General features: G+C 46.3%; 1 protein-coding gene across 1 annotated transcript in view; it reads right to left on the reverse strand.

The window, feature by feature from the left end:
* Window positions 1-1,066: 1,066 nt before the first annotated feature.
* The window catches only part of HAPLN4 (hyaluronan and proteoglycan link protein 4), a 19,854-nt gene continuing 6,659 nt past the window's right edge, over window positions 1,067-14,261 (reverse strand). The window contains exons 6-8 of the mRNA XM_027851311.1: window positions 13,451-13,813; window positions 4,489-4,791; window positions 1,067-1,428 (exon numbers count right to left, since the gene is read on the reverse strand). Of these exons, the coding sequence (XP_027707112.1) occupies window positions 1,067-1,428; window positions 4,489-4,791; window positions 13,451-13,813 (1,028 nt within the window). The remainder of the gene's footprint in view (window positions 1,429-4,488; window positions 4,792-13,450; window positions 13,814-14,261) is intronic.

Below are 14,261 nucleotides of genomic sequence, written 5' to 3' on the forward strand. Positions count from 1 at the left end.
ATGAGGCTTAGGTCCTGGAAGGGAAAGAGCTTCTCCTCCCCAGGCTGACCCCTAGGCAGTGGGGACAAGGGACTGGTGCATGCAAGCCTCTTGCTTCCCAGTCATAGGATCACACATTTGGAACTGGAAGGGACCTTAGAGGTCATCTAGTCCAAACCCCTCATTTTATGGATGAAGAAACTGAGAGGTTACCCAGAGAAGTTATGTGACTTGCCCAAGGTCACACAGGTAGTAAGTGGCAGAGCAGGGTCCTTTGCCCCAAATCCATGCTCTTGTGGCCTTGCCGATGTCCTGTCCCCATAGGAAGTTCAGGGGGAAAAGGAGAAAGAGAGAGGGAAGAAGCTCTTGGGTCCTAGGGACTCAGGTATTCCACTTCCCGATTGTAAACGCCTGCGGAGTCGGGCGAAGTGGATGCCACCTGGAGGCTGGGGTATCAGTCCTCACAGGATGACTGGGCGGCTAGGAAGAAGTCAGTCACCCTGGCAAAAAGTGGAGGGAGGAGCCAGTCACTATGGCTACAGCAGAAGTATTCCTTCGGGGTGGTGGGGCAAAGGTCAGTCACCATAGCAACAGCTCTAAGTACCCTCAGCCCTGATCACCATGGCGACTGCTAGAGGACCCCTTTCTCTCCCAGAGACTGGGATAGGGCTCTCGGGGATGTCTAGGATGCTTTCACAAAGGGGCGGGGCAGATTGGTCTTGTGGTCGAAGTCTTGAGACATCTCCACCACCACCGCCAGGGGAGGAGGGGCAGAGGCCTAAATTCCTTCCCTGGGGGCGGGGTAGATGCTGGTCCCCATGGCAACACCTAAAAAAAAATGCCCTGATTGGGGAGATTGGAGTGGATGTTGATCTCCATGGTGACACCCAGAAATCCCTCCGGCCGGGGTGGGGGGGGGCAATCAGATGCTGGTCCCCATGGCAACATCTTAGAAAACCCCTTCCCTCAAGAGGCAGAAACGTATGCTGGTCCCCATAGCGACATTTAGAAGTCCCTCCCCGGGGGTGTGGCAAATGCCAAACCCCCTGGTGACCGCTGGGGGAGCCCTCCCTGGAGCGGCCCCCAGCTAGACGTGAAGGGGCCGCCAGGCGCTTGGGTCCCTCCAGCCCCAGCCCCAGCGCGCTGCTCCTGGGTCCGGGGAGCCTGGCGCGCGGTAGCAGTAGACGCCGAAGAGGCGGTGCTTCTTGTCGGGGAAACCAAGGTTGCGCACGCCCGGCCTCTGGCCTCCGCAGCGAGCCCGCGGGTTGACGATGGGGTAGCGCACGCTGCCGTCGCCCAACCAGCCGGCCTCGCAGCGATCCAACAGTTGCAGCTTCCACGCGGCATACAGCTGGCCCACCTTGGCCACCGCGGCGCCGCTGCCCGCACACGCCCGCACCGCCTCCGGAAAGCTCACCTTGCGGTAGGGCTTCAGGAAGAATACCTGACCTGCGGACACAGACACAGCGGGCGGCCTCGGGCTCAGAGAACAATCCTGGGCCAGACCCAACCTTCAAGCCTCCTTCCCCAGTCCCGCCCCTACCCTGCACCTCGTCCTGAGGCACCTTGGGGAGCTCTGGGACACCTTGAAACACATGAGATTCTCTACCTAATCACCCCACCTTCCCCTCCCCCCAAAAAGACTCATATCTTCAGGGTAGATTTCCTTGACTTCTCTCCTTACTCAACACCTTCCTTAGCTCCTCCCCCCCCAACCCCAAGAGCTCCATTACTCCTCATCCCCTAAAGCTTCCCAGTGTAGACGCATTCCATGCCTCACATTCAGGGATACAATCTACACACCAATAATCACATTCACACACCCACCTCCCACCCCCAAGTAAACAACCTTAACATAACACAGTACACTGAGTCAAAAGCACAAATATACACAGCCACATACTGTGTCACATACACAGAGCCACATCTGGACACTGTGTCACCCACAATTAAAAACACAGCCTTATGCACACTCGGATGAGCTATCAACAACATTCATTCATTCAACTGTTGCTGAAACTTGTTTAATACTGGACCCTTGAGATCTTCTTGTGATGTTGGGAAAACATATCTATAACCCAGGCTCACCGCCCTTCAAAAGGCCACAGTCTAGTTAGGGGGATCAGGCACAGACCCACAGAGCTACGACACAAACTGCACCATGATGAGAGAGAAAAAGAATGCTGAGGGGGCTCAAGGGATGGAGGGAAGAGAGGACAAATAGCAGAGGCTTCTTAGAGGAGGAGGAGGTGGCTTCTGAGCTGGTCCTTGAAGAAAAGACTGATTGAGACAAAATCATAGGGGGCCTCCAATGTCAGGCTGTTTTAGACTTTGTCCCGTGGGCCACCCAGTCATTGATGGTGTATGAGCATGGGAGGGTTTAGAGACAGACCACTGATTTGGAGTCCGCTATTCCATTGGTTCAGATTCCAGCTCTGACACTGACTGTGGACATTGATTTACTCTCCTGGGTCTCACTTTGCTCATCTGTAAAATGAAGGAGCTGGACCAGATGATGCCTCAGTTTCCTTCCAGCTGTAAGTTATAGGAACATAGATTTAGAGCTAAAAGGGGCCACCATCAAGTCTGTTGCTGTTGTTTGGTCATGTCTGACTCAGTGACCCCATTTGGTGTTTTCTTGGCAAAGTTACTGGGGTGATTTGCCATTTCCTTCTCCAGCACATTTTATAAATGAGGAAACTGAAGCAAACAAGGTGCAGTGCCTTGCCCAGGGTCACACAGCTAGTAAGTGTCTTAGGCTGGATTGGAACTCAAGATCAGCCTCCCTGACTCCAGGCCTGGCAATCTATTCCCTACAGCACCACCTGGCTGCCATCAAGTCAAACTCCCTCAAAAAGCTTGTCCAGAAGAGAGTAGCCAGAAGATGAAAGAAAGGTCGGGAGACCATGCTGTACTAGAAGGAGGTCTGGCAGTTTATCCTGGGTAAAAGAAGACTGAGGGGAAGGTGGTAGCTTTCTTCAAGTATAGAAAGGGCTGCCTCATGCAAGAGCAATTAGATTTGTTCTCCTCAAAGGCTGATGCTAGGAGCAGTGGTTAAGAGTTGCAAAGAGTTGCATTTGAGACCATTAGAGGATATTCTTTTGAACAGTGAGATCAATCCAAAAGTAGGCCTGGCTGCCCCAGGATATCCAGGTGGATATCCCATCCCTGAAGGTCTCGCCACAGGATGCTTGATGCCCAGTTGTCTAGTATGTTGGAGTAAAGGGATTCTTGCTGAAGTACAAATTGGATTCCATGGCCAAGTCTGAGCTTCTGTGACTCTGGAGAGGGTCAAGGCCAAAATGAACCTGACGTTTCAGGTCTAGAGATCTGGTATGTGTTTGGTGATGGGTTGTAAGGGTAGGAAAGGATAGTGGCACCACTGACCACTGAAGAACAGGTTTTCAAGAAAGTGCGTTGGGTTTTGGGGGAGGATGAATTTGAGGTTATCCAATATCAAATCATCCCATGAAGTTACACAGAGATTCACACAATAATACACACAGTTAGCATCCTTGCATACACAATATCAAAAACAATCTCTCTCTCTCTCTCTCTCTCTCTCTCTCACACACACACACACACACACATACACACACACACACACACCAGCAGTCACACAAACCACATAGAGTTGCAGACAGAACATTTCCCTGTGTTTCCAAAAGCAGGGCCCATTACTGGCCCTTCCAAGGTGCCTTTCACTTGCCCAAGGCCTATACATAGCTTTAGAAGTTTCAGTTGACTCCAGTCACCCAGGGAGTCTCCCTCTAAGCACCCCTAATACCCATGCAGAGGAATGCCCAGAGACATCTATCAGTTCTGGGAGACTGGGGATGAATGAGTTCCCACTACCACCTGCTGCAAAAGTGAAGCCTCCGGTGGACTTGCAAAGGAGAAACATTCGTGGGTACTTCTTTGAAGTCTGAGTGAAAGGGTGTCTTATCTGCAGGGAGCCAGGCCCTGCTGAAGATGTGGCTAGTGCAGCCACAGTCTCTAACTAAGTCCTGTGAAGGACAGGAAAGTGAACAGAGGGGATCTTTTAAAATTGGGATGAGGGGAGGGCAACCAGAATTGCAGGGCAGGGAGCTGACTGGAACTGGAAGATCAAAAGCTTGGGTTTTGACCAGTGGGCGGGCCTGGGAAAGAATGTAGAGGATTGAGGTGGGGAGAGATGTTGGAACTGGAGATCAGGAAGGGTTGATGGGGTAGTATTGAAGGTGGAAGGGTGGACAGGACGGTGAAGTGGCTGCTGGGAGAATAGGTAGAGGATAGGGTGGGGGTGAGGGAGGCAGAACTAAGAGACTAAGCGGCCACTTGGCGGCCTGAGTGGGTCAAGAGGAGGGTAAAGGGCTGGTTGGGTGAGGATGGGGTTGGGGGATGGGCAGTATGTGGCAGGGGCCCGACTGGTGACTGCGATGAATGGAGGCAGAAATGAAAGTCGGGGCAGAGCAAAGGGGAGGGGGAGGTTGGGGAGAGGCCAGCAGCCCAGGTTGGGCACGCGCTCACCCTGCAGATTGGACGTGAAACAGAAGGCATCGTAGCGCTCGTCTTCCTTGTGGCGGTAGCCGTAGTTGCGCACGCCCACGGGAGCCTCGCGGCGGCCACACTCTTCGCGCGGCTGGCCCACCGGGTACTGCACCGAGCCGTCCTGCAACCAGCCCGCATTGCACCAGTCCAGACCCTCGCGCCACGCCGCGTGCAGCTGCTCATAGGACGCCAGGATGCCATCCTGCTCGGCGCACGCCCGCTGTGCCTCAGGATAAGTCAGCGTGTAGCGGCCCAGGCGAGGATGGTAGGGAAAGATCACACCTGATTTGGAAAGGGAGTGGAAAACCCTGGCTTGAGAAGGCCCGGGCTCAGAAACACCTTTATCCGACCCTTTGTCCCACCCGTCATCCTTCCTGCACAGGTCACCAGAGTCACCTCCCCAAAGCCTACAATGTTACATCCGACCCCATTCCCAGCTTTAGGGTCCCAAAGCCCAACTCCTGTCTGCCCCTCCATGGCTCAGGCACCGACCAAGACTTTCCTTGTCCCCAGGAGATGACCACACTCTTCAGCCTGAGAGTCGAGGCTCCCTATTACGAAACCCCAATCTGCCTTGACTGTCTTATCTTCCCCTGACCCCTTTTCACCCATCATCCATGGCTAACCAAACTGGAAAACTCACCTCTTTGCCTTTGCTCATGCAGTTCCCCATACCTGGAATGCCCTCTCCCCATCTAAATTTGCTGTGGGATTCTAAGGTTATTTCCTCTTCCTTAGTTCCAGTTTCCCCATCTACAAAATGAGTTGAATTTGACTATTTCTACAATGCTTCCAACTCCAGCATTGTGTTCTGCCTTCCAAAATCCCTTCTAGCTCTGAGATTCTATGTTCCAAGGGGCTCTTCCAGCTCTAATGCTCTGTAGTTCTTTGAAATCCTGCTGGTTTTACTAGTCGAGGTCCAACCTTCTCTGATCCACAAAAGCAGAAGTGATTTTTTCCCTCCTCTGAACCTCTCCCCCTTCCGGATTTTCTACTGTGCCTCAGTCTAAGGACTCTTATCCCGCTCTGCTTTGTATGGGAAGTTACACTCATCTTATTCCCCCTACTAGATTAAGGCACCTGAACAGGACCATGCCATATTCATTTTTCTGTTTTCTCAAGCCCAGAGCAGGCACTCTGTAAATAATATCACAAAAAGATTAGCCCATCAGACATGGAAAGCACCTTCAACTTGACCTAGTCATTTTAGAGATGAGGAAACTGAGGCCTACCTCCTGCTGCCTAAATGTTGGTATCCCTCAAGGCTCTGACCTGGTCATCTTTCTCTATATGTTCTTCTTTTGGTTCAGTTAATCATTCACATGCAAATGACTCTTAAATCTTTATATCTAGCCCTAATCTTACCCCACCCCAATTGAAATTAAAACCTGTATCACCTACTGCATGCTGAACATCTCCACCTGGATTTCCCATCAGCATCACAAACTCAACATATCCAAAAAGGAACTCATCATCTCCCCCCCCCCCCCCCGGCTTCATACTTGGGTCTTTCTGATGAGGGTACCACCAACATTTTATCATCTACATTCATGACCTTGGAATTATCTTTGACTGTTTGCTCAGTCTTACCACCATGTCCATTCATCTGCTAAATCTTTCGTAGTTTACCCATAAAAGTTATCTCATATCCAACTCCCTTCTTTGCTTACACTGACATCACCAATAATTCAGGACCTCATTTCCTTTTGATTATTGTAATAGCCTCCTAATTGGTCTCTGCTGGCAGGTAGCTAGATTTATATGGCATTTTAAGGTTTGCAAAGTATTTTGCAAATACCATTGTGGTTATAATCCCCATTTTGCATTTAGGGAAACTGAGGCTGAGAGAATGACTTGCCCAGAGTCAAGATGCTAATAAGTATCTGAGGTCAGACTTAAACTGAGGTCTTCCTGACTCCAAGTCCAGCACTCTACCCACTATGCCAGCAGCTGCCTCAACCTCCTTTATCTTCAATCTCTTTTCCATATGAGGGCCAAAGTAACCCTCCTACAGCAGATTTCTAAGCATATCACTCCCCTGCTCAAAAACCTTATTGGTTCCCCACTGCCTCTAACAGCTCCTTATCATCTCTCTTCAACCTGCCTTTCCAACATTATTTCAGATTATTCTAGATCACCCTGTACATTCTAACCATATAGACTACTTAATGACTGTTTTCGAACTGGACATGTCACCTCACCCCTCCCTGCATCTGTACTAACCATTCCCTATTCCTAGAACGCATTCCCTTCTCATTTTTGCTTCTCAGAATCCTTATCTACCTTAACAACTCAGCTGAGCTGCCACTTTCCATTGGGAGCCTTCCCTGATTCCCCCAAGATACCCTTACTCTCCCACTCTTTAAATTACCTTATCTTTACTTGTTTGTATTCATCTTGTACTCCTCTAGGAGAATGTAAACCAGGATTGGCGACCCCGTGGCCTTGAGGCCACATGTGGCCACAACCCTGATGTAAACTCTCTGAGGGAAGGGACTGTTTTGTTTTTGTCTATGTATACCTAAGTACCTGAGTTCCATGATCTTAGCCTACATTAGGGAGATTGAGTAGCAGAGTCAGGACTAGACACAGAATTATTTGTTGACTAAAAGAAAGACTGCCTATCCCCCAATGCTGACTCCCAGTCTTATTCAGGGAACTGGTTCCCTCATCCATCTGCCAAAGGAGGTCCCAGGGCCCTTCCCCCAAGGACACATACATTCTTGTCTTCATGGGTCTTAAGGCAGCACAACCTCACCTATTAGTGATTCTGTTGGGGGGAGGGGGATTTCAAATGAGGACAGAATAGAGGGGAGGGTATTTGAAACCATATTTGGGATTAATGGACAGCCCTTCTTAATCCACCCCTTCTTAATGCTACTAAAACCACAAAACCTAGAAGTATGATTCAATGGAAATAACAATAACAATAATTATTATTGTAACTAGCATTTATATAATATTTTAAGGTAAAACAAAGTGCTTTATATATGTTGACTCATTTGATTCTTACAGTAACCCTATGAGTTCACCCCTGTGAGATAGTTACTATTATTATCCCCATTTATAGAAGTTAAGTGACTTGCCCAGGATCACACAGCTAGTAAGAGTCTGAGGTAGGACTTGAAATAGGTCTTCCTATTTCAAATCCCACTCTCTATTCATGGGCCTCAGAATCAGAAGGTCCAGATGAGAATTCCAGCTCTAGAACTTATCAGCTGTATGATATTGGGAAAATCACCTAACCCATCCGTGTCCCAGTTTCTCCATCTGTGAAAGAGGGAAAAGAATTCTCAGTTTACCTGCCTCAGAGTTTGTTTTGAGGAAATTGCTTTGTAAATATTAAAGTACAATTGGAATGTGAATTATTATTCTTAAAGATCAGGTGTTCTCAGAATGTGGTCTGGGGACCCTAAAGGTCTCCTAGACCTGTTCAGGGGGTCTTTAAGATCAAAATTACTTTCTTAATAAGTCATTTTAATTTCTAAAAACATAAATATCCTAATATAACCCATTTCAACAAAAGCTCTTTGGGGGTCCTCAATAATTTTTAAGAGTGTAAAGGGGTCCTAAGACCAAAAAGTTTGAGAACCATTGTTATAAACCATTCTTGGGACCCACTTTTACCTATGGATAGGGCCAACCTAGTCCCGAAAATCTTTTAAGCCCAAAGTAGGCCCCTAATCTGTATTGCTAGAGGGAGAGGTATCTCTGATTTATTCCCACCCACCTGGCTGAGTCTCACTGACTTAGACCACTCTGTCCTAAATCAAGTCTTCCTTCTAAGTGTTCTCACCTGGTCTCTTCTAGCTCAGAGATCTTCTTTTACTGCCCCAAACCCTACAGCATTTTTTTTGTATCTTCCTGATATCATGTGTTGTTATATGTTTTAGCCATCTAGACCTATCATGTAAACTACTCTCTCCCCCCAGTGCCCAGCTCTGTCGACAAGAAATTGGACACTGAACACATTTTTGTTGAACTGAATTGTTCAAGGATCTTTGGAGTCTGAGATACTGTGATTCTTGGATCCTGAAATCAATACTAATAAAAATCCAGGCTTTCACGGAGACTGAGTTGAGAAAGCCGCCTAATCCACCCTGTCCTTGGAAACAAACTTCCTGTACAATCTACCTGACAAGGGGTGATCCAGCCAGCCAGTGGAAATTCATTAGAACGTGAGCTCTTTGAGAGCAAGGACGGTCATCTTTGGGTTTCTATTTCCATCACCAGCACAGTTCTCCACATAGAGTAAGCACTTAATAAATATTTTTTCATTCATCCATTCACTCATTCATTCAGGGATCGTGAACCCACTGCCTTGGGAAGCAGCCCATTCCACTTTGGGAAAGCTCTAATTGTTAGGAAGTTTTTGGGTTTTTTTTCCCCTGAAATCAAGACTAAACCTGCCTCTGTAATTTCTACCCTTTGCTCTCAGTTCGGCCCCCTGAGGTCTAGGAGGACAACAACAAAATTCCTTTTCTCCATGGCGGCCCTTTAAACACTTGAAGACAACTGTCTTATCTCCCCCAGTTTTCTCTTCTCTGGCCTACACATCCCTAGCTCCTCCAGTCAATCCTCACATACCATGATTTGACCTCTTCACCATTTTCGTCGTGCTCCTCGGAAAAGCAACTTATCAGTGTCTTTTTACAATGTAGTGTCCAGAACTAAATATAATCATTTAGATGTGGTCTATCTGGAGGAGAGTAAAGTAGTCCTAACCTTTCCCTTTTTGTGGGTGCTAGATACCTGTCTTCATGCAGCCTAAGAAGGCATGAATTGTCTTAGCTGCCATATCACACTGTTGACTCCTAGTAAGCTTACAGGGTCACTGAAACCCCTAGATCTTTTTCAAACAAATTATACTTGCAAAGCTGGGAGTAAGGGAAAGGGGCAGAGTTTAATCCTAAATAAAAGACTGCTTTTTATCCCCAGTAGACTTCTTATTAGATTCGGGTCAATAGTCTTGTTTAAGATTTTTCTGAATCCTGATTTTTATCATCCAAACAATTAACAAGAATTTATTAAGCACCTACTATGCGTTAGGCACTGTGCTAAGCACTTTGGATACAAAAACGTAAGTTGAACAGTCAATTCTCTCAATGAGCTGAGGGCATTCTCCTGAGGGCATAAAACATGTATAGGGATAAGTAAATATAAAGAGCTTATATTCTGTCAGGGAATGTATCATGCATATTTAGTATTCAGTATTTGAGCAATATTCTTTGTTTAATATTTGGGCAGCTAGGTTGCACAGTAGATAGACTGCTGGGCTTTGTGCCAGTAAAGGCTCATCTTCTTGAGTTCACATCCAGCCTCAGACCCTTACTTACTAGCTGTGTGACCCTGGGCAAATCACTTAACCCTGTTTGTTTCAGTTTCCTCAACTGCAAAATGGGGATAACTGCAGCATCTACCTTTTATGTTGGTTGTTGTGAAGATCAAATGAGATCATCGTAAAGCACTTAGCACAGTGCCTGAAACATAGTAAGTGCTCTATAAATGTTTATGTTTATTCAGTAGGCACCTAGACGGTACAGTGGATAGAGTGCTAGGCCCAAATTCAAGAAGACCTGAGTTCAAATTTAGCCTCAGACACTTATGAGCTGTATGACCTTGGGCAAGTCACTTAACCTATATATGTCTCAGTTTCCTCAACTGTAAAATGGGGATATACCAGTTGCTGTTCAGTCATTTCAGTTTCTTCATGACCCCATTTGGGGTTTTCTTGGTAAAGATACTGTAGTGGTTTGTCATTTCCTTCTCCAACTTATTTTGCAGATGGGGAAACTGAGGCAAATGGTTACGTGATTTGCCCAGTGTCATAGAGCTAGTAAATGTCTGAGACCAGATTTGAACTCAACTCTAGGCCCAGCACTCTATCTACTTCACCACCTGGCTACCCTAATATGACAATACCTATGTTTAATGGTTGTGAGGATCAAATGAGATATTTTTTAAATGCTTAGTACATAGTAGGCACTAAATGCTAGCTACTGTTATTTATAAGTACATTCAAAGTAGATACCAAATTAACTTGGGAGAAGGGCATTTGCAACTTGGGGCAGGGGGTCAACAAAGGCTTCACATCGAAGGTTGTATTTGAGCCAAATTTTGAAAGAAACCAGGTTCCCTACAAGGCAGGGGTGAAGAGGGAGAGCATTCCAGGTCTGGGGAGAGCTGAAGCAAAGACAGGCCTGAGATGGAGACAGATGATGGAGACAGAAATGGCATGGAAAGAACAGCAAGGAAGTCAGTCTGTCTGGACCCCAGAGTGTGGAAAGAGGAGTGATGTAAGAACAAAGTTGCAAAGGTAGCTTGGGGCCATATTAGAAAAGGCTTTAAAAGTCAAACAGAAGAGTTTACATTTGATCCAGAAAGAAACAGGGAGCCATTGGAGTCCATTGAGAAGAGGAATAACATGGCCAGACCTGAGCTTTAGGAAAATCGCTTTGACAGTTGTGTGTAAGATGAGTTAGAGGGAGAGGCTTGAGGCGGCATGGAGATTAATTGCATGGTTATTGCAATAGTCTATGTGTGAGGTAATGAGGGCCTGAAATAGGGTGGTGGCTTGTGTGCATAGAAAGAAAGGGATGGTTGTGAGAAATGTTGTAGGGATAGAAATGAAAAGATTTGGCAACTGATTGGATATGTGGGGTGAGCTCAAGAGAGGAACTGATGATAACACCAGGGTTATATGACTGGGAGGATGGTGGTGCCCTTGATGTGACAGGGAAGTTAGAAAGAGAGGACAGTTTTGGGGAGAAAGATAATTAGTTCTATTGTGGACATTTTCAATTTGGGATGTCTACAGAGCATACAATTTGAGACATCCAAGAGGCAGTTGGTGATGAGAGACTACGTCATGAGTGAGGTTAGGTCTGGATTTTTAAATCTGGGAATCATCAACAGAGAGATAATAATTGAATCCATGGTAGCTGCTGAGATCACCAAGCAAAAAGTTCCATTTAAAAGTTCAAACCATTTGAGTCCAGTTAATCACTTATGAACCCACATAACTGTACCATCATCAAGCTTTCATCTTTTTCATGGAAATAGCAGAAACCTTGTCAAATGGCTTGCTGATATCTACATAGACCGTGTCTACAGCATACTCTGATCTTCCAATCAGAGATCTTCCACCCCAACAAAAAAGGATATTGGATTAATCCATTGTAAGCTATTCTCAGGGAAGCCATGTTATTTCTTTGTGATCACTGCTTCCTTTTTTCAATGTTAACAAACCATCCCTTTAAAAATATATTATAGAATTTTGCCAGCGATTAAAGTAATTGGTGTTACTCTCTTACTTTACCTTCAACCTGCAAAGCTCTTTGCAATCTACAAAGCAACTGTTGGGGAGGCAGGGCAGGAATTATTATCCCTTTCGTAGTATTACCCCCTTTGTGTGAAAATGAGACCTGTTTGCAAACTCAAGTCTAAGGAGGAGGTGCCAGTTCCAGATTAACTGAGGTCTAGATGAAAGTGTGGTCACTGAGGTTGACTTGGGACAAGCATTCCAGGGCAATGCATCAAACCATAGCACTTTCTCCATCTACTTTTACTGAACTGAGAAAAACTGCTGAGTGAGAATGCTTAGGCTTAGACTTTCTAAGGCCCAGAGCCGGCCTCTGTCCTACCATTTAAGGGATTGCACAGGACAGAGCCATTATTCACTGGCACACTGTCCTCTCCTTCCCCAAGGAGAGGGGTTGTTGGCTGAGAGAGAGCTCAAGGCTGTCCCCCCTGGCCTTAGCTCCACTCTCTCTATCAGAGAGAGCTTGTACTTTGAGTTGACCCCGCCTTGGGGTACAGGATAAAAAGAATGCAAAGAAGAAAAGACAATGTCTAGAGCCCCTTCAGCCCCAGTGGTCTCTAGGTCATGCCCTCCAGTGAGGGGGATAATGAGGAATGGTTCCCAGAACTCTGTGCCTGATGGAAGTCCACCTCTTCATAGAAGGAGAAGCAATGTTGGGAGAAAGGACTTGCCCTCTAAAGAGGTTCCCACTATGACTTCTCAGCTAGATACCTCCATCCTCTGATGTCCTCATTTTTCCAATGGAAATCACAGAATTTCAGATCTGGAAGGGATCTCAAAGAACATTTAGCCCTTAACAAGAATATCGTTGACAACATACCTGATAAGAGGTCATCCTCTCCAGCCCCCAATCACATAATATACACTCTGCTGAGTGGCTCAGTAGATAGAGCACTGGGCCTGGAATCAGGAAGACCAGAGTTCAAATCCCACTTCAGATACTTACTAGTTGTATGACCCTAGGCAAGTCACTTAATCTCTATCTGCCTTAGTTGCAAAGAAGGGTAATAAAAGCACCTATCTTCCAGAGTTGTAGTGAAGATTAAAATGAGATAATATTTGTAAAGTGCTTTGCAAACCTCATAATGATATATAAATGCTCGTTATTAATTATTGTGAGTATAATAGCTTTGACTGAAAGAACCATAGGCAAAGGGGGACACAGACAAGGCAATGTTGGTACTACCAGATTAAATTTAATGTATATTAAAAGGAATTAAGTTGTATGTAAGAGTTTTGTCATTTCACATACAATCTCCATTTTCTGTTCTTTGGTGAAATATTCATATTGATTATTTTCTAATTCACAGTAAAAAATTAAAAAGAAAAAAAGACTATAAATGTTGGGTGTTGAATTAAAACTCACTCCTTGATAACCAGTGACACTATTTTCTTCCGATAGCACAACTCTATGCCACTTCTTGATTCCCCTAATCAAAACACCCCTCTGCAGCATCCATTTTCTTATTTCTCCAGTCAAAATGTTGGTTATACTTTCTGATTTGTCCAATGGAAATGCCCCTACACCATCCCACTTCCTTATTCCTTTTATTAAAATGCCCTCACAGGACATCCCACTTCTCTTTCCCTTGTCTCCTGCATTGACCCAGGGCCAGGTACCTTCTAAGTCCAAGCTGACCATGCCAGCGTCATCCTCGAGCTCATTGGTGACCTCACATTCATAACGGCCATAGTCCTGTAGCGTGACATTTCGGATAATCAAGGAAGCATCTCCAGGGCCATCTTCCTGCAGGGATGTCCGGCCCCGGTAGCTACCAAAGGCCCGCCTCTCCTTGCCCATAGCCACAAAAACATCACGGAAAGCCAATGGGTCAGTCACTTTGGTCCACTTAAGGCGAATTTCATCCTCATCGTGAGCTGAGATGTCATAGTGATATCGGCAGGGCAGGACGATGGTTCCACCTCGGTGTGTCACCACCTTTCCTGGTGCCGTCTGGACCACCACAGCCCCTGACTCATCCTCTGGAGAGCAGGGAGTGTTAGAGGGAAGAGGCAACCATCCAGAGGCACTCTAATTACTCTGTCCACCTACCCCATGTCACCCTCCTCTTTAATCATTGTGAACTTGGGAAAGAATATGGGAAGTCAAGAGTCAACTACAAAAGACAAGCTAATCTCTTCATTCCTAGGTCAAGATCTGAATGGAGGTAAGGGGTTAGGTTGGAGGGAATACTGATTGGGAAAAAAGGATTTGAGTATTCACTCTAGTTTGTCCCCACTTTATGCACCCTTAGCCTTCCCTCCCTATGTGATGTCTTTCAGTAGTTAGAGAAGGCTCAGTGAAGGGATGAGGATCCATGGGTTAGGATAGGAATCTAATGGTGAAATGAGGGTTCAATAAACAATGTGGGGACTAAATGAGGGAATGAGAGCCTGAGGGAAGGAGTAGAGAGAAATGAGATGAGAAATT

The sequence above is a fragment of the Vombatus ursinus genome, unplaced genomic scaffold, assembly GCF_900497805.2.
Source record: "Vombatus ursinus unplaced genomic scaffold, bare-nosed wombat genome assembly UNPS02009173.1, whole genome shotgun sequence".
Classification (NCBI taxonomy): Eukaryota; Metazoa; Chordata; class Mammalia; order Diprotodontia; family Vombatidae; genus Vombatus; species Vombatus ursinus.